General features: G+C 37.2%; 1 protein-coding gene across 3 annotated transcripts in view; it reads right to left on the minus strand.

The window, feature by feature from the left end:
* Window positions 1-21,984, minus strand: part of MTDH (metadherin) — a 54,487-nt gene that overhangs the window by 21,106 nt on the left and 11,397 nt on the right. For all 3 annotated transcript variants that reach the window (XM_005215619.5, XM_059893166.1, NM_001046038.1), the window contains exons 2-5: window positions 17,367-17,468; window positions 3,775-3,859; window positions 2,894-3,070; window positions 1,413-1,478 (exon numbers count right to left, since the gene is read on the minus strand). In XM_005215619.5, coding sequence (XP_005215676.1) covers window positions 1,413-1,478; window positions 2,894-3,070; window positions 3,775-3,859; window positions 17,367-17,468 — 430 coding nt within the window. The remainder of the gene's footprint in view (window positions 1-1,412; window positions 1,479-2,893; window positions 3,071-3,774; window positions 3,860-17,366; window positions 17,469-21,984) is intronic.

The raw sequence follows: 21,984 nt of genomic DNA on the forward strand, positions 1-21,984 counted from the left end.
CTAAACAGATCAAGCTTTAAAGATAAAATGGAAGGATGTGAAAAGTAACATGACCACCATCGATGACTTTTAAAAAATACAAGTAGGTTTGAACTTATATATATATATATATATATATATATATACACACACACGGTAATAATGTTTTCAAAAGCAGACTGACCTGCTCAAAAGTACAAGAGAGCAAACAGGAAAACAAATATTCTGGTATACTCAGAATACTCACCCACTAAAAACACAAAGGCTTCCCCTTAGTTACATGCTCTTTCCTTAAATGTTTATCCATATATATTATGTCTAAGGCAGTGATTCTAAAACCTGGCTACACATAAAATCAAATGAAAAATTTCTTAGATGTAGACACTGGAGTTTGAATTTCAGTAAGCTCTGGGAGTTGGTGATGGACAGGGAAGCCTGGCATGCTGCAGTCCATGGGGTCACAAAGAGTCGGATACTACTCAGTGACTGAACTGAAGACATTAGAACCTCAGCCCAAATCAATCAAAATCAAAATTACGAGGGGTAGAGCCCAGGCATCAGTATGTTTGTGTGTACACATTTACATGCAGATATCCATACATATGTGTAAAGCATGTATCTGTGTATACACACACACACACATAAATATACATAGGTGTGTGTATATAAGTACATGTTTCTTTTTATATACATGTGTGGCTTTCTAAGGTTCCTAGATGGCTGTAATGTGTAGCCAGGATTGAGTATGAAGGAAGCTGAAAGTGTTAAGAACAAGTCTGAAATAAGAAGTTGCTTCTTCATTTCTGAATTTTTGTTTTACTACAAACACTTCAGTTTTTAGGTAACAGATACCACTCTCTACTTAATTCAATCTTTATCATAAATCAATAAATAAAATATATTTTCCTTTTGTGAAGTACTGTATAATTTTAGAGCACAGTCCATTTATTATGAAAGATTTGATACTGTTCAGGAAGCAGTTTAGAAGATTAAAGGTATTAAGGTTTCTTATTTAATACACAGAATAAAAGTCTTTTATCCCATATATGCCTATATAAAACCCAAGTCCATGGGAAAAAAGAAATCTTTTTCTCTATTGGATTAAACAATGTAATTGTTTAATTCTCTATTGGATTAAACAAGTAAGAATCAAAATTGCATATAAACTATTACTAAAAAAATGTTTTTTCATACAAGGGAGAGGGATGAACAATGAGAATAAAGCAATGTACCGTTAGAAGTGGAAGTGACTTTTCTGTTTATCTATTTTCCAAAATCTCTGAACTATGATTATGTTACTTTAGTAATTAAAATCATTTCTAAGACTTTTTTTTTCCTTTCAGTGTCATTCATGTGAGGAAAGAGACAGATATATATGTTTCTATTAATACTTTGATGGGCCTTCAATTTAAGTTACATGTAATTTCTCTCACCCTGAAGTGTAGAATCTCCTTTTCCAGACTTAAAGTTGCTAACTTGAACATTTAGATGAGAATCACCTGGTTGAAATAAAAATAAAATTTGTTTAATACTAAATAGGTTATTATGCACATTAAAATTAGGAGTAACATACAAATTAATTTTTTACTAATTATTTATAATAAATTGTTCCTTGAAGTACTAAAGTCTTATACTGGAAAAGAGTTTTACTCACAACATATTTCACATGTTCTTAGGAATTGAGTTCTCTAGTTACCATATTCTTAGTCAACTAAAATGCCAATAAAGGACCTGGAAAATTGCCCAAGTAGATATAGAGTCTCCTGTTCTACAATGGTTATCAAGATTCTTTAAAGGAGGAATTGGAGAACTGGGCTCTGTAATTGGATTCAACTTTGCCACCTCTCAACAATACCAGCTAGCTGCCTTTTCAACAATCCTGGAAGCAAACACATCAACTTAAGAACAATTTTGCCAATATCTGGACCAGGATTTAGGAAATATGGCAAGAGGTGAGACCACACGTTATAACAAAGACACTACTGATATTTCTCTGACACTAAAAAGCATAATGATCATAATGTATCAAGAAATCAGCATGACACAGGACTGCGCTAGCAAGGAAGGCATGCAGCAAACAGTGAAAAAGGGCGAGCAACACAAATACCACAGCAGGGCCATCAGGCGACAGTGGAACGGGCAAGCAGAGATCAGTGCTGTGCCGCAGCCATAAATTCCACCAATCCATGCAGCAAAAAAACAAAAGCTATCAAGGCCAAGACACAGGTCTGAAGACAAGGGGGAAGTGCTGGCGATTAATGAAAAGGTAAAGGCAGGAAAGCCACTGCTTTGAAGCAAGATGAACAGCATCACTGCAGACTGATGTCCCCAGGGTAAAAATGACAGCAATGGAAGAATTACCAAGAGGCCATCAGTATCGGATAGTTTGAACATTTGAAAACTTGGGAAAAGCATTAGCTCAAAAATGTTTGCAGTTCCAGTCTAGCTTTATCAAACATCTACAGCATTCTCAAAGAGTCGGAGTGATAAGAAGTTCAGATAGAACCCACACTATCCAGAACATGCTTGTTTCATCTTGGAATGGAAGCACCCAACATGCAGAATGGTGACAAGTCATTTCATTAAATGAATGTCCACTATAAAAAATGGAGATGTTAAGAGAGCTAGGTCAAGGCAATTACCTTGAGAAAAAAGCAGCAATCATTTTCTCATGTGACTCAAGGCAGAAAGGCAACTTTAATTTAATAGGTCATTCATTAGGCAGTATGTAACAAGTGACACTGCTGGTACCAGGTAAACCAATATGTGGTCCACAATGCTCTCACGAAGAAGGGTATATCAGCACAATGAGGTAAGCGGTTCAAAATAGCCAGATTTCGATATAATGATATTTTGTACATCTGATTAAAAGAAATTGGATTTGATGTATCACTCTTATGTTCCACTAATATACCTTTATTCTTCTTGGAACCAACAGGAAATGATGCAGTTGTAACTTGCTCGGTGGTAACTGTGATGGTATTTTCTATCCCAGGGATAGTTGAATCCAATGAACCAGAATCAGACTGCACCTTATCACGTTTACGCTGCTGTCGTTTCTCTCTGTGACTAATTTTAGTTTCCCAGGCTCCTGACATAGCCCCAGAAAAAAAAGTGTTATTCAGTAGGGGGAAGACAAAAAGGTTGCGATTTGGGGGGGGAAATAGGGTGGGGCACCTGAAATATGATAAATTTAGATATTAAACTAAAAACCAAGAGTGCTGATTATATTCATTTATCCTATGAATTTATTCTAATTGTGCTGTTTCAGGCAGCTAATTGCCATTATTTATTCTGGTAATTTTGATCTGTCATCTATGGTTTAGAAAAAAATTGATGTAAGTTATCTTGTATCTTTTTTTAGCTTGCTGGGTAGAACTAGTAGGGGAGTGTTATATATACTATGGGTTTATTAGGTGAGGACAATAAATGGCTTACTTAAAAATTTTGTACAGAGTCTTCTAGGGATGGTATATTTAAGAACAATGGGAAAAAACCAAGCCACACTTCTAGGAAACAAAGACAAAATGAATGGTTTTTAAATTGCTCAAGATATTGAGCTAGACCTTAAATTTCAAGGCAGTTCCCTTTAAGGATAGAACTATTAGATCCTTATATAATTTAGGGGAAAAAGTGTCTCCTAATAATGTCACTGATGTGTACATTAAAATCTCAAGTTATTAAACAGAAGAGCTAAATACTAGATTAAGCAAAACAAATGCGGCTTTTATATAATGCACCTTGGTTAAAAAATAAAACTTTTTTTTTCTACAGTCCTTTCACTTGCTCAAGTACCTTCATCAACTTCCTTTCCATCATGGCGTGAACTGTTTTGCACTGCTTTAGCATCTGACTTTGATTTCTTCTTATTTTTCTTTGACTGAAAATAAAATAGAATGTTACTTAATATTTCATTATGTTTTCGAAAAGGTAGAAGTCAGTAAAATACATAATGAAATGTATGATGCTGACAACTAAAAAAACTTAATGTTTGATTAAAAAACTTAACATATTACATGGCAATAATAGTATGAGGTTATCATTTATTTAGTCGTTACTATATGCTAAGTACTTTACACTTAATTCTTTATTCCTTAAAAAAAAAAAATCACTGAAGACAGTATTATTCCCATTTTAGAGATGAGAAAACAAAGATTTAGAGATGTTCAATATTAAATAGGCTGCTCTGGGTCACATGAAGTTAACGGATTAGGAAATAGGTCTATCCGGCTCCAAAGTCTGTGGTCTTAGACATCATGTTATCCTACCCTAAATCATAAATAAGGCACTATGCCATGGTGTTCTCAGCACAATAAAACAAAAGGCTACTGCGAGTGGTCAGAAAGAAAATGATGTCCTGATTATTGGTTTTTTGATTTCGAAAAACAGATTACTGGCATATTCTATGTATAACAAATTAATGAGTCAATTGCACAAAGCAGCTAATATTTTGTCAGTTCCAAAGCAGTGTTAAAATATCTAAGATTTGAATATGGTACATGTACAGTAATTCATTCAAGAAAAAACACCTACACGCATGCAAGATACGGACATTTTTAGAATGGCCTTCCAATTCCCTTCTGCTAATATTTTCTCCTTTCAAAAGCTTGCTAAAAATTTCACAAAGTCATGATAAGTGTTTTCAGAAGAGAACTACTATTCATAAAACACAGATTTTATTTATAGTTGTTAATTTATACTTGTTTATTTACTGAGATTGGCTATGTATGTGCTATTGTACACTATCAAGTTTACAATGAAAAAGAACAGGGTAAGGAGTAAATGACAGTTTGAGTAAGCAATAAATGACAGCTAATCGCTTTTCTTATTAAGAAACTACTGACAAATAATTTCAAGTGACATCAGAATATATAAAAAACGATTACAATTTTTTCTTATATTCTCCACAGTTGATGTGCATGTTTCTTTACATGTTCCCATTATCATGAACATGTTTTAATGTACTGCTTTATTACATCTATCAAACCAGGCTCATATCCACTTAAAAGAAAAAAATTTGAGACACCATCTTTTCAAGTGCACAACTCAGTGGTTTCTGGTATCTTCGAAGTTGCACAACTATCACTGCTATCTAACTCCAGAACCTTTTCACTGTCCCCCAAAAGAAACCTGGCATCCATTAACACTCACTCCCCACTATCTTTCCCCCTCTGGTCCACTGACCCACCACTGATGTACTTTCTGTCTCTCACATTCACTCTTAAGCAACGATTAAGCACATGAAGCATCTATCAATTACAATCTAGAGCAAAGGTCAGCAACAGTTTTCTTTTTGCTCTGGCTGCGTGGCCTGTGGGATCTTAGTTCTCCAGCCAGGAACTGAACCTGTGCCCTCAGCAGTAAAAGTGCAGAGTCTTAATCACTGGACTGACAGGGAATTTCCAGCAAACATTTTCTATAAAGGATCACACCCTAAATATTTCAGGCCTTGCAGCCCGAATAGATATGTATGTAGCAACGAAATAATCCTGCTGCTGTAGCATGAAAAGCAGTCACATACCACACAGAATGAAATGGGTGTGGCCATGTTCTAGTAAGTTCTATTTATAAAAATTAGGCATATCTGGCTGAATTTGTTGGCAGGGGGGTTGGGGGGTGGGGGTGGGGTGTGTGGTCCAGAGTTTGCTACCTCTTGGTCTAGCAGAATACTGTCCAACAGAAGTATAATACAAACCACAAACATGATTTAAAAATTTCAGCATATATTAAAAAAATATATAACATTAATTTTTGTATTTCACCCAACACACTATCCAAAACACTATCATTTCAAAATGTAATCAATATTAAAAACTATTAAGATGGGCTTCCCTGGTGGTTTAGCAGAATAGAATCCACCTGCCAATGTAACAGATACAGGTTAGATCCCCGGGTTGGGAAGATCCCCTGGAGAAGGAATGGCAACCCATTCTTGCCTGGGGAATCTCACCATGGGATTACAAGAGAGTCAGACATGACTTAGCAACTGACAACAAAATTAGTAAGATAGTATGAAAATAAAGAATGTTGAATAGCCATATGTGGCAAATGACTACCATATTGGACAGTGTATATCTACAAAAACTAGGGTAAGTACCCCAACCTATGGATAAAGAAACTGAGGCCATAAAGAGATTACATAAATTGCCTAAGATATAGGGTTATTAAGTTTTGAGACTAAAATCCAGTTCTGACTCCAGAGTCTGCCCTCACAAATCTTTCCTTTCTGCCTCTCTACATTTAATGCCAAATATAAATTCAATCAAGTATTAGTTATGTGATTTGAGGCTGAATCACTCTAAACCCCTTTCCTCAATGGTCATATGGGACAAAATCTACTAACTTCACGTAAGGTTCTTTTAAGGATTAAATAGGATGTGAAAGCAGACTGTTAACTACAAAGCACTATACATAAACTTTGATCTTCCCAACCCAGGGGTCGAACCCAGGTCTCCCGCACTGTAGGTGTTCTTTACCAGCTGAGCCACGAGGGAAGCCCTAACAGAGGGAAGTTATACAAAAAGAAAAGAAATTGTATTCACATTGAAATATATTATGATTTGTTATTAAAACAAGGTCTGCAGAAAAGCAAGGAAAATTATCTTGACTTAGGCTTTCATCTTGTTCGACTTCACTATTACCTTTAAAACTAACCTCATTTTAAAAGTAACCTCTCACTCAGATGAGACTTCAGTTCAATTCAGTTCAGCCGCTCAGTTGTGTCCGACTCTTTGCGACCCCATGAACTGCAGTACGCCAGGCCTCCCTGTCCATCACCAACTCCCGGAGTTCACCCAAACCCATGTCCATCGAGTTGGTGATGCCATCCAGCCATCTCATCCTCTGTCGTCCCCTTCTCCTCCTCCCCCCAATTCCTCCCAGCATCAGAGTCTTTTCCAATGAGTCACAGCATCAGAGTCTTTTCCCGATGAGTCAACTCTTTGCATGAGGTGGCCAAAGTACTGGAGTTTCAGCTTTAGCATCAGTCCTTCCAAAGAACACCCAGGACTGATCTTTAGAATGGACTGGTTGGACCTCCTTGCAGACCAAGGGACTCTCAAGAGTCTTCTCCAACACCACAGTTCAAAAGCACCAATTCTTCGGCGCTCAGCTTTCTTCACAGTCCAACTCTCACATCCATACACGACCACTGGAAAAACACAGCCTTGACTAGATGGACCTTTGTTAGCACTTAGTAACATATAAAATGCTTTAGAGTCACAGGTTCACACACTAATTGACTCAGCCATCCTAGTGAGGTGAATCTTTTACTTCTGATCAGCTCCACTACAGCTAACAGTTGAAGGAAAACTGAGAACTTAAGTTCTGCCTGTTACCCATAGTTCCCCCTCCCCCAACACTGTTGTAAGCTTCACCATCAAGCTGGGTGAATTATTAAAGTAGCTTCTCTTGAATGGTATTCACGCAAATCAAGATTTATTAAATACCTACCATGTGTCAGACATTGTTTCAGGAGCTCAATATATATAGCTAAATAAAACTTTCTACTAGTGGAAACTGTACTATAATAAACTAATATGAAAAACAGACATGTAAATGAGACATTAGGAGAAATTCTTCAAGGGCTTCCCTGCCATTGCTTACTTCCCAACATTATTTATACCAGTCCAATTAATTTATATTCCCATTACAAAATTCATACTGTTTTCTACCATCTATAAAGTCTACCTTCCTTATATGACATATAAGGCCTTCCACAAATTAATCTCTACTTTATACTCTTTTATTCACATACATGTAATGATTTGGTTCCAACAGGACTGTCATCTCTAATACTCCTCTCTTTGCCCAAACTCTACTGACCATGAATTTTCTCTCAAAATAAAGTATAGTAGCCTGGGTGCTTTAGGATGACTTTCTTTGTACCCTTTACCATGTATCCTCCCCCACTGATGGCCAAATCCTAAAATGATGTTCACTATTTTTTCTTAACTCGGCTCAAGTTCCACCTCATCTGCTTTATCCCTGACACTTTCCTGTCCCCTAATTAATTAGTAACTTTTAACATCCCGAATAAAGGTGCGAATGACTAGCCATATATAAAAGATGTAGTAAAGCTTAATTAAAAAAAAAAAAAAGCAGTCTAAATAGAAAGCCTAATATTTTCTTCCTTCATCCCAGTGGATACTTTTGGAGAGCACAGTCTTTAAAAGCACATGCTAAAGCAGTTCTTAGACGACGCATAATCTGCTCTCAAATTCACAGAACTTAAATATGAGCTGGGAATCAAATAAAACACACAGACATACTTCCATTACTAAGCTCATCTTTCAATCTTAACATAGACATTCCTAATATTAGACAATACCCAAATAAATGCTACTGTTTATCAGAGGGGCAAAAGGTACACCCTGACAGTAAAAGCAAATCTACTTAAATGGCTAACTGCTCTCTTAACAGATATTGCTATTTTAAAGAACTGAAAAGTATAAACAAAGGCAGAACAGTGCCCAGTTAATGCTAAAAAGATTAACTTAGGGAGTATAATCTAATATTTGTATTGCATCAAAACTATCATAAGAATACTGAACAAATTTTAAGTGAAATGATATTTTATTTTGCAATTAGCTATTAACACACAAGGTTAAGTAGCCAGGTTCTGAATGTAACCCTTAATTCAGTTTATTCTCTAACTTGGAAACTGGTTCTTAACATTTGGGGAAACTGACTTAATATTTACAACTCTATAATTATCTAAAGTCTCTGCTGGCAACGTTAGGAGTGATAAAGTAAATACAGCACACACAAAAAAGGAACTCTGAGTATTTTCTAAAGGCTAGAAATGGATACTAGAGTGTTTTCGTCTGCTGACTAATGGCTGGTACATGAGGTTTTTCATTAACTCATGGCAATAACTTTTTTCTGAGATTTTTGTTCTGCTTCCATTGTATCAAAATTTCTTTTTTGCAATGGTGACAGTGGTTTTAAAACTGTACTTGGTACAATACCATTTACAGGTGGAATCTAGAAAGATGGCAGAGATGAACTTATTGGCAGAACAGAAACAGTCACAGACGTAGGGAAGAAACATGGTTACCAAGGTGGGGGAGTGGGACTGACATACATGCACTACTATCAACCAATGAGAACCTGCTGTGCAGTGCAGAGAACCCTACTCCACTATTCGTGGTGACCTAAGGGGAAGGAAATTAAGAGTGGATGCATGTATACATATAACTGATTCACTCTGCTATACAGCAGAAACTAACACAACATTGTAAAGCAACTATACTTCAATAAAAATTAATTTTAAAAAATCAGGAAGAAAAAAGTACTTGATGGGATTTCCCTGGTGGTCCAGTGGTTAAGGTTAAGACTCCGTGCTTCCACTGCAGGGGGTGCACATTTAATCCTTGGTCAGGGAACTAAGATCCTGCACGCCACGAGGTGAAGCCAAAAATAAAGTTAAAAAAAAAAAAAAAAAAAGAAATGTACTTGACAAAATTAAAAGTTGTTAGTGAAATTTATTTTGAAAGTTTTAGCAAATGCCACTTGAAAAGTATGAAAACGACTGCTTCAGGATCAATTTCATCTACTTTCTACCTAAACAAATATGGCAAGTCCCTAATTTTATATTGCTCAACATTTTGGCACTATTTTCCTCACTTGTCTCAAACATACAGGCGAGCTGCGCCTGGTTAAACAGCAAAAGATGAAATGAAAGGCCCAAAAGGCATATGAATTCCATTCCTCTACTCTATCTAAACTAGCAGTTCTTAATTTAACTTAGCAACTTGATGACACAAAATCAAGATGAGATTATGAAAAATGTCACAAATCTTTTTAAAAGTAGAGGCTTGCAACTGACTTCCCCCATTTTGGGGAGTGGGTGTGATTTAAACTAGACTCAGGATCACCCTACTCACTACTATCCTGATACATTTTTTTGAATGGAAGAGTAGAGTTGCAGGTGTTGGGAATTGCACACAACGTGTACTTTAACTCTTCTCATCCTGGTTATTTTCTTCCACAGCATTTATATCTGCTCGTTTCTAGTTGTTTTCCCCACTAAACTTCATGAGAACAGTGACTCTTTTATCAACACTTTCATCCTGTTTTACCAACCATTATATTGCTAGAGCCTACAATGCTGTATTTTGTACACAGAAGTGTTCCATTTATGTTCGGTTTATTAATGAAAGGGCCTAAAACTAGACTGAATTACATATAGCCCTATTTACCCAACTTTCACTGCCCCCTCAAATAAAATCTGAGCTATTTGTATACTTGATTCACCAACCAAGCCATTAAATTATTTAAATATATTTGGTGTTAGCTCATAAGTTATGGTACATTGCATGAGCCGCATGGTTATCAACTTATAATCTTAAAAATTTATAAGAAACCTTTCTTAAGAGCTTCTTTTATGGAGCCCTTAGCTCTTTCCCAAATATGGTTCTCACATTTCCAATTCTTTCTTGTTGTTCAATCTTTCAGTTGTCCAACTCTTTGTAAAGCCATGGACTGCAGCACACCAGACTTCCCTGTCCTTCACTATATCCTGGAGTTTGCTTAAACTCATGTCCATTGAATAAGTGATGCTATCCACCCATCTAGTCCTCTGTCGCCCCTTTCTCCTCCTGACACTTCCATCTTCCCCAGCATCAGAATCTTTTCCAATGACTTGACTCTTTGCATCAGGTGGCCAAAGTTTTGGAGCTTCAGCATCAGTCCTTCCAGTGAATATTCAGGACTGATTTCCTTTAGGATTGACTGGTTTGATCTTCCTGCAGTCCAAGAGACTCTCAGGAGTGTTCTCCAGCACCACAGTCTGAAAGCATCAATTCTTCAGCAACCAGCCTTTTTATTGTGCAGCTCTCACATCCGTACATGACTACTGGAAAAACCACAGCTTTGATTATACAGACCTTTGTTGGCAAAGTAATGTTTCTGTTTTTTAATATGTTGTCTTGGTTTGTTGTTGCTTTTCTTCGAAGGAGCAAGCGGCTTTTAATTTCATGGCTGCAGTAACTGTCTGCAGTGATCTTGGAGCCCAAGAAAATAAAATCTGTCAGTTTCCATTGTTTCCCCATCTATTTGCCATGAAGTGATGGGACCAGATGCCATCTTAGTTTTCTGAATGTTGAGTTTTAAGCCAGCTTTTTCACTCTCCGGTTTCACCTTTATTAAGAGGCTCTTTAGGGTGGTGTCATCTGCATATCTGACGTTACTGCTATTTCTCCTGGCAATCTTGATTCCAGCTTGTGATTCATCCTGCACAATAGCCTAAACTAATTCCACTTGGGTGATCCATTCTTGCTTCAATCTAAGCACTTTAAAAAATAAGTTCACTGTTTCACCTTTGAACCACCTACCACTTCCTGCCAGATAGCACTACAGCATCATGGAAAAACAATGTGCTAAGGCAGTACTCCTGGTTCTAGTCTCAGTTCCACTATTTGTTAGGCATTCAGACTGAAAAGTGTAAAGACAGAAATGAGGGTTCTTTTGGTTAACCTTAAAAAAGGCCTTGAAAATTAATTCCTTGGGTGGAACCCAAATCACAAAGCTATAGACTGTGGTACAAGGGAGCCTGGAAGGTCAAACAGTCCAAGACCTAGAGAATCAGATGATATTAAAGCACTCCAGATAACGAGACATTTTAATGAACCCAAAAGACTATATTAAGAGTTTAAAACAGGGGTTCAGGGGAAAAAAAAAAAGAGATCAGACAGGCTTTGTAAACTATAAGACCTCTTTTGCACTCACTCAACTTTGCAAAAGCAGCAACAGACAATATATAAGTAAGTCTGTCTGTCTGTGTTCCCATAAAACTTTCAACAATAGACAGAGAACCTGATATAACCAGTTGGTCTTGGTTTGACAATCCCTGGTTTGAAACTACAGTTTCTAAGATGCATTATGGAAGATAAAACAAATATATGTAAGTTCCCTGGGCATGCAGGTTTTTCTCTATTTTGCTAAGAGCTGTTACAGTTTATGCTTGTATAAAATCTATGCTGCCTCAGAATAATTTTGTCTTTGGTCTTCTAAACACTACTCTTCACACGTCTTGGTCATAGGATAATCTTTTATACTCTTAAAATGTGTTGAGAATATTGAAGAGCCTTTGTTTGTGTGGGTTGTATCCATTGATATCTACCATTATAAAGTTAAGAATTAGTTTAGATATGAATTAACTTATTTCAAAGTATAATAAACTATATATTGTATAAATGTACCTATATAAACAAATTATTTTCCAAAACAAACATTTTAGTGAGAAGACTGTCATGTTTTACATTGTGCAAATATCTTTTGCATCTGGCTCCATTTAAAAAAAAACACCTGGATTTGCATATTATGTTTTGGCGTTAATTTACTTTCATACGTTGTTTGATTGAAGCATATAAAAATATAGCTACGTACATGCAGATATGTTAACTGGAAGTAGTTTTTTAGTAGTTTTCCAGATAATAGTGTTACTTTTTTTTTGCATTAAAAAAATATATTTGTAAAGCAATTTGTAAAGCCTGGTTAAATAGCAAAGTACTGGTTAAATGAAGTGTAACTGCTTTACAATGTTGTGTAATTGTGATATTCTTGATAGTACATTGAAGATTAGTAGTTGCAAGGGGAGGACAGGGAAAACAGGGAGCAACTGCTGAACAGGCACACGTTTTCTTCTTGGGAAGAGGAAAATGTTTAAAGATTAGATTGTGGTCACAGCTGTACAACTATGTAAATACACTAAAACTGTACACATGAAAGAGCTAAGTTATATCACAGAATAAAGCTGTTTAACAAAAAAGAATGAAAACCAATGTGTCTGGAGCTTAGAGAAGATAAGTAGGAAAAGACTTGAGCTACAGTGCCTTTGATTATGTTCAAGATTGTACAACAAGAACAATGAGAAGTCACGAAGGAGTTTAGATAGAAGAAGGAAAAAATATTACACCAAAACTTGTCAAATGTAGTTTCTTAAAAACTGTTGCAATGTTGAAGTTGAAACTTCGTCAATGAGCTTTCTATACTACATTAAAACCCACTGATCTTGTACCTTAAATGAATCTTTTATACTTGTCTAATTTTAGAACATGCAGTCATTGAGCATTTGGAAAATACTGATTTGCTGAGTTATACTAAGCAGAGCATATACATCTCTCAAAAGGTTAAAAAGCATTCCATTATACACAATATCTTAAAAAAAAATGTTAACATCACCACTGACCTCATCATAAATTCATTAAGTACTGGGATGTTGTCAAGCTCATGGCAGTAGACATTTTCCAAATTTCTAATTTTTACTTGGAAACAAAGCACTTTTCAACAATACTATCAGTTGTTTTCCTTGAAGTGTCCTGACCATTTTTGAGAAAATTCTACAAATACCGAAGTCTAAACAACCATGGCCTGTTTACTTCTTGTTCTCTCAGGTAAAAATGGAGTACCAAGGACAACCACTGTTTTTCAGCACACAGCATACTTTATGCATACTTTCCATTTCATTATACAGAATAATGAAAAGGCATGTATTCAGAGGTCAAGATTTAATAAAATTATCATTTTTATAGATTCATCAAGGATACTTTTAAAGTGGAACAAGCGTTTTTTTCACACTGTAAGTAGACTACTGTAAAGAATTCAACCACTATTAGTTTGGTGTCACTGACTTTATTTGTACTACAGAGTCAACAGTTTTGCTCACTGTTGCTTTTGGACCATTAATGCAAGAATTAGAGTAAAAAAGACAATGTCTCCATTATTAGGAAAACAGTTTTGTCTTCTGGGACCCAAAAAAGGTCCTTGGAACCTCTGCCCAGGGGTCCATGGACCACACTTTGAGAACTGCTATTTTAGAGAAATTGAGACCATTCCTTGTGATCCTGGGAAATTTATTAAACTCTTTTCAATTAGCTGTATTAAAAAAAAAAGATAATACCCTCCTCCCCAGAGTTGTACGTTAGGATTAAGAGATGTGGAAATACTTTGTACATTGTGTACATCACAAAATGTAAGAAGCTGTTAATACTTATAATGAATATTTCAGTAGGACAATCACTGACTTCGTCCTCAACAACCTGATGGTGACTAAATGTTATATACATTTTTGCGTTTGTTGTTTTTCTCACTAACCACCTTTATATTTCTATCTTAATTCAGACCTTTACAATCATGGATGCAATGCTGATTTGTTCATTATAAATATTGCTGAACATATCTAAGTTTTTATAACACCCCACCCCACCCTGACCTGTCAAACTTGACTGGCCTTTCCCTTGAGTATGTCTAAATATATTCTTTCATTTCAAATGAACAATGACTGTGTTCACTTGTTTCTCTCCTCTGCCAAAACTGGCCCCCACTTCTACTTACTGAAATACCATCCCCACCCGCAATTAAGTCAATCTTTTCTGGCTACCCAAATAGGATAATCCTTCTTCTCTGAATACCTGGCACTCAAGGCCTTACAACTGATAGCTTCTCTTCCGTTTGCCTTTCCTTAACAAGGCTGTAATCTCTCTGAGGGTAAGTACATCTTCTATTTTTCTTTACTCCCTTTCAGCATCTAGTAGCACAATACATTCAGCCCGGCTAACGGACCAATGTATATTCTATTAGAGACCAGCATCAATGAAACACTGACCTTTAAGCACTTTTGGGTCAAGCACGGACCCAAATGAAAACCTGGTGGCTTAACTTGCTTTATATACTCAAGATCTATAGCTCGTCTTACCTGCTTTTTAGACAAAGTTTTATCTATAAGGCTTACTCAATTGATGGACTTCCCTGGTGGCTCAGTGGTAAAGAATACACCTGCCAATGCAGGAGATGCAGGTTTGAACCCTGGGTCAGGAAGATCCCCCGAAGAAGAAAACGTCAACCCACTCCAGCATTCTTGGCTGGGAAGTGCCATGGACAGAGAGCCTAGCAGGCTGCAGTCCATGGGTTCACGACGTGACTCAGTGACTAAGTAACAACAACAAACAAGTGACAAGACAAGGTATTCAGTATCACTGCACAGAGTCCAACTGCTTTATGGGCAAATTGTGTTTCTCAAATTGACTAAGGTGTCAGTCTGAGACAAAAACAAATATATAATAATATATATTAAGGTACATAATAGATCTAAAATGTTTATTTATAAAAACAGACAATAAGAAACCTGAAAAAAACCCACATATTTAAAACACATAAAAGCACGCAGCACAAAAAATTAACTGAAAAGAGAGCTGGACTGAACCAAGTTAAAAAGGATAAATTTAAGATGCAAGATGGAAAAAAGAAATACCAGCCATGGGTTGTAACATTTATTATTAAGCAAAAAGTCAAATCAAACAGGCAACTAACCGAAGGCAGAAGCCTTGCACTGAGAAGGCAACAGTGGCTAAAAGGAGGTGATTCTGCCAAGTGATCACAAAGTGCATGGGCTTTGGCATCAGAATGAGCTGGGTTCAATTCCTAGTTCAGAAACTATTAATATACATGAAATTAAGAGAAGTCACAAAATCCCTCTATACTTCAGAGCCCTTATCTGTAAATGGGGCTAATACTATTTGCCTGGAGGAGTTTTTGAAAAGGATTAGAAATAATACAAAGCAGTAAAAAGCACAGACTTTGGAGTCAAGATGGATCTGGGTTAGAAGTGACTATACTTGTAACAGCTTAGGTAACTTAAGCCTCAGGTTTCTTATTTTCAAGATAGGTATAATACCACCTCCTTAGTGTTCTTATAAGGATAATTAAAGTAACATGTATAAATATTCTAGAAAGTCTTAAAAGTACACTCAGCGAGCGCTCAGTAAGTTGTTCCCACTATATGAGTAAATACATTTACCTCATCTTGCACAGTGCCTGTCACATTATAGATACTTAACAAATGTCAACTATTACAATTATTTTCTAACATAAGATATTTCAGAATGATTTTAATCATCCTGTGGTTTTACATCCATATACATACAATCTATATATGATTAATCAGAGACAAATGGTAGCTGATAAATTATTCCAACTACACATTTTTCAGGATAATTCAGGGAGTAGAAGCAGGAGTTAAGTGTAAAATGCTCACTAGTAGAGAGAAAGCCCAGGAATAAGGAAACATTAGATGCAAGAAGTATAAACCTATATTAAACATATAGATTATTCACACTGTAAATTCACAATTCCTAAACTGTATGCTTATTTGTTAATACAAGTAATTTTCTATTTATTTTACTGCCAAAGGACAAGTCAGGCATATATTTAATTCTTTCCCACAACCATCCTTCATTTTAAGCTGTCCTACCTGCAGTTATCTTGGCCCTAGACCAATTTCACTGGATTACAGGGGCAGAACTGATCTCACCAGTTCTTCAGTGTTACTTTGAAATTACAAGCATTAAGAAACTGTATCGACCATTTCACACCAAGATTCTATGGGGCAGGAGCTGCAGTACCTTGGTTTCTAGACACTACTTACCTACCTGTGGCTGCTTTTTTGTTTGCTTTCCCCTGAAAAGGAGTTATGTATGCACAGGGTTAAAAAAAAAAAAAAAGGGTGTGCATGTGTGTGCAGTTTTTTTTTTTAATTTTCAAGAAGTTTGGTAGTAATAAGGGAGTGCCTAGAGGAGACAGCATCTTCTAATATGGGAGCCCTGATATAAGAAATGAGCAAAAGCTGGCACACAAGTTCATCTCTTTTGTTGTTGGGTCACTGGTTGTGCAAAACTGGTATGCAGTTTTTAATATACCAAAAGGAATTAAGTAAGAAGTCTCTTGCCCACAGCAGGAGGTACCACTGTTAAGTTTCTTATACATTTTGCCTACTTACAAGCTAAATTAAGTCAAATAAAAATGGGTCAGTTCTAACACTGGCAACTAGAAAATGAATAAAATCCCAGGGATGTATCATTATGGGGTATACACCGTCTTATTTGAAAATTTAACAGTGCACACCCAAATCTTTTAATAATGACCTGAGTATAGAACATTTTCCTGGTTAAACAAAGTCAAATTGTATCTAGTAAACAGATGATTATGCTGCTATCACAAAAGAAATCTACTTCAACACTACAATAGGACAATCTGTCAAGCTTTTTAGGTCAGATGTGCACTATTAGCAAAGGTAACACAATTTTGTTTTCCTGTAAGAAATATGTAACATATCTGGAACCTTATTCATATAAAAGATGTTCAAGTCGTGAATAAGTTGTCTTTGGCAGAATGCTTAATAACGGCACAGCAATGTTTAGAAACACATAGTGATACATCCTTCCTTAAAAACACACAACTTACTTAAACCTTCACCATTTATCCATCCACTATGGTAAGCTCACATTTTTAGTTTTCCTTAAATGGGGGGGTGGTATATATGTAACATTTTGTATGTCACTCTCTTTATTAAGAGTCTTGCATATAATTTCATAGGCTCCCAAACTTACCTTTTCATTTTTCTTGTCTGTCTCTATTGGCTGCTTTGCTGTTACACTTCGAGGAGTTCGGACAACTTCTTCCTCAGCCACTTCAATGGTCCGTCCATTTGGCTGCAGAGCAACAAAAATGGATTCTGTTATCAAATTGCCTGGCAGATCAAACCAAAGATTTATACTCAGGAAATAGAATCAATGATCAAATTCTTCCCCCAACCCAAATTAAAAAGACTTGTGTACAGCTGTGTCATCTAAGACTTGTCAGACTACCATTTCTAGGAACTTGTAGTGTAAAAAGGAATGAACTTATAAGCAAAATTTGTACCACAAACTTATATTCTGATTTCACCTAGGCATCAGTACCTCCAACAAAAAATAATGGAATGGAAGCAAGAACTAAATTGTACTTGCATTCTGACCACCAACTGGCTGTGTACTCAGAGTATTTCATTATCTTTGAGTATTATTTCTACATCTGTACAAATGATAGGTCTGATCTATTCAAAAGTCCATGAACGTTTCTGGTACAGGGCCAAACAGAAAATATTTTCGGCTTTATGAGCCGTGTAAGTCTCTGTTACAACACAAAACTCCGCTAGCACAAAAACAGCCAGAGATGACACATAAACAAATGAGTGTGCCTGTGTGCCGAAGAATTTTACATAGGTGGAGGGCCATATTGGTCCATGGGCCATAGTTCATTGGTCTTTGTATTAGATAATCTCTAATGTCCCCCGTAATCCTACAATCCTATTCTAGGATTTAGAAGCTTTACTAACCCAATGCCACAATTTAAAAAGGCTATCTCAGCTTTCCCAACATCTCTAAAACCAAATGATAGCACTCAGAGATTTTCATGAGTAGAATGAAGTCTGTGAACACCAATCCTAGGTTTTAATCAGAATCACTCATTTTTTTTTTTTTAAATTAAGCATTTCTGAGCCTCATCGCCAGAAATATACTTAGATTCAGGGCTCTAAAGAAAAGGACCAGGAATCTGTATTCTCTCTTCTTTCTAGATCTTATTACTTCTTTTCACTTGCCCATTCTCATATTCAACACAGTAAGTTAATAATCAATATACTAGTTTTAATTGCTTTATTCCCAGTTCTTGCAGAACAAACTTTCATCAATTACTTATTATAGCAGAGCTATAGTCAAGAAAACAATATGAACGTGCAAAAGTCCTCTAATTTGACATTACCTACATTTGTGCTAAATTATCAGGGATATGCAGTTGGAAAAAGCAGACAAGATTTACAGCAGAAAAATCAAAACAAAAGCTGTCTTTTACTTGATTAAATTCCTAGTTAATCCAAATTTAATCTGCTGAGTTTTGAGCAACTTGTTAAAGGCAGACGGCTAATGCTGAAACCAGGTGTCCTTACTCTTGGTTTGGCTTTCTTTCTTCTGTGCCGCTCTGCTCCTTTAATGCTATCCTTCTCATTTCTGTTTATGTATACTGGGGGGCAGGGATGAGGTGGGGTGGACGAGACAGTGCACAAAGAATGGTCAGAAACCCTAGAAAGGGACTTGGACTTATAGCCATATCCACATCAGGAATACAACACTTTTATTTAATTCTATCAATACTTTCCAGTATCACCACCTTACCTGTCAATTCTCACATGCCATTTATTTCAGACCATCCTCTATCTAGCCAAACTTATTTTTTCAGGTTTTCTGGGGTCATCTTCACCTTTCTATGTAAGCTGTACTCCACCTGAACAGTCTCATAGCTTCAAGTCCACACAGTTCCCCATCTCTTTACTTGGCAGCTCACAAGCCTCATATATGTGAAACTTCATTTAACTAATCCTTTCAGGAAACTATCATAGTCACTTATAAATACTTCCATTTTACTCATGTAAACGACTAAACTGAGTCATTTTATATACTGGGCCTCCTTGGTGACGCAGTGGTAAAGAACCCACCTGCCAATGCAGGAGACAGGTTCAATCCCTGGGTTGGGAAGATCCCCTGAAGAAGGAAATAGCAATCCACTCCAGTATTCTTGCCTGGGAAATCCCATGGACAGAGGAGCCTGGCAGGCAACAAGTCCCTGGGGTTGCAAAAAGAGCTGGACACAACTTAGGGACTAAGCAATAACAATTTATATACTAACTGTAAAAAGGTGAAATTAAGTGGTTAAAAACTATTAAAAAACCACCAAAAAGTTGAAGGAAATTCCTTTGAGACAACTGCAAATATGTTGACAGAGCCGCCCAAATCAAAGATGAAACCATCTCTCCTTTTGAACAGTCAGAAGTCCTCAATCAGTCATCAGGAACACTCAGTTTCCATTTCATAGGCTTCCAACGATCAGCAAGCCAAAGGTGGTCCCACGCTCCAATCCCTGCTGATTTTCCTTCCTTCTCTGCAACATCGACTTGTGTAGCGGCTAGAACTGCAGCTGTTCCCTTGGTCTATGCGGATTTCCCAATTTTCCACTATCTCTTGGGCTTTATATAGGTCTCATAATTATCGGGACTCCATAAGTCATCAACAACTTCCTGCAAATGCCTGATATCATGAAACACTGATAAAAAGCTTCCGACGCTAAAGAAAAAGTCAACAGGAGGAAGAAAGGAGACACTATTGTGGTTGTGCCTCTCCTACCCACCACCAATAGCACTAATCTGGTCTTGTATTCTGCTACCACTGGTCAAGAAGGCCTTGTCCTGGAAAAGCACTGTTGTCGTTCAGCTGCCCAGTTGTGTTTGTGACCCCATGGACTGCAGCACGCCAGGCCTCTCTGTCCCTCACCATCTCCCAAAGTTTGCCCAAGTTTATGTCCAATGTTATCAGTGATGCCATCCAGCCATCTCATTCTCTGACGCCTTCTTCTGCCCTGAATCTTGGCTAGCATCAGGGACTTTTCCAATGAATTAGCTATTCACATCAGATGACCAAAATACTGGAATTTCAAATTCAGCATCAGTCCTTCCAATGAGTATTCAGGGTTGATTTCCCATAAGATTGACTGGTTTGATCTTCCTGCTGTCCAAAGGACTCTCAGGAGTCTCTGCCAGCACCACAGGACATCAATTCTTTGGCGCTCTGTCTTCTTTATGGTCCAGCTGTCACAACTGTACGTGACCACTGGGAAGACTATAGCCTTGACTATATTGACCTTTGTCAGCAGAGTAATGTCTCTGCTTTTCAACACACTGTCTAGGTTTGCCATAGCTTTCCTGCCAAGAAGCAAACATCTTCTGATTTCATGGCTGCAGTCACCATCCGCAGTGATTTTAGAGCCCAAGGAAAGGAAATCTGTCACTACTTCCACCTTTCCCCCTTCTATTTGCCATGAAGTAATGCGGTCAAATGCCATGACCTTAGTTTTAATAAACAGTTTTAAGCCGGTTCTTTCACTCACCTCATTCACCCTCATCAAGAGGCTCTTTAGTTCCTCTTTGCTTTCTGCCATTAGAGTGGTATCATCTGCATATATGAGGTTGTTGATGTGTCTCCCGCCTGTCTTGATTCCAGCGTGTAACTCATTCAGCCTGGCATTTCTCATGATGTGCTCAGCGTATAGGTTAAACTAACAGGGTGACAGCAGACAGCTGGGTGGTACTCCTTTCTCAATCTTGACCAATCAGTTGTTCCATACAGGGTTCTAACCATTGCTTCTTGACCCACATACAGGTTTCTCAGGAGACAAGTAAGATGGTCTGGTATTCCCGTCTCTTTAAGAGCTTTTCACAGTTTATTATGATCCACACAGTCAAAGGCTTTGGTGTAGTCAATGTTTTTCTGAAAGAGGTAGATGTTTTTCTGGAATTCCCTTGTTTTCTCTATGATCCAGCAAATGTTGGCAACCAGATCTCTGGTTTGTCTTCCTTTTCTAAACCAAGCTTGGACATCTGGAGGTTCTTGGATGGCATAATGCTGAGCCTAGTATGCAAGCTTTTAAGCATGACCTGACTAGTTTGGGAGATGAGTGTAATTGTCTGATAGCTAGCACATTCTTTAGCACTACTCTTCTTTGAAATTGGGATGAGGATTGACCTTTTCTTGTCCTGCAGCCACTACTGGGTCTTCCAGATTTGTTGACATATTGAAGGCAACACCTTGATGGCATCATCCTCTAGGGTTCTACTGGAATTCTGTCACATCCACTAGCTTTATTAACAGCAGTGCTTAACGCCCACTTGACTTAGCTCTCCAGAATGTCTGGCTCTGGGTGGCTGACCACACCATCACAGTAATCCAGAAAAGCATTAACCACATTTAAATTAGTAAATCCCTAAATGGAAGCATGAAGGCTTCCCTAGTGGCTCAGTGATAAAGAATCCACCTGCCAATGCAGAAGACAGGTTTGATCCTGGGTCAGGAAGATTCCCTGGAGAAGGAAATGGCAATCCACTCCAGTCTTCTTGCCTGGGAAATTCCATGGACAGAGGATCCTGGTGGGCTACAGTCCATGGGGTCACAAAAGAGATGGACACGACTTAGCGACTCAACAACAACAACAAATAAAAATGTATTATGTAGATTTGCTCACATGAAAAGAACTAATCACAAACTAACACTTCAAATCCAATATTACTTCCACACTCAGTTTTACATGAAAGTATTTTCTCTGGTCATGGAGCCTTAATATATGCAATGTCACTTCTATAGA

The sequence above is a fragment of the Bos taurus genome, chromosome 14 (genome assembly GCF_002263795.3).
Source record: "Bos taurus isolate L1 Dominette 01449 registration number 42190680 breed Hereford chromosome 14, ARS-UCD2.0, whole genome shotgun sequence".
NCBI classification, from domain to species: Eukaryota; Metazoa; Chordata; class Mammalia; order Artiodactyla; family Bovidae; genus Bos; species Bos taurus.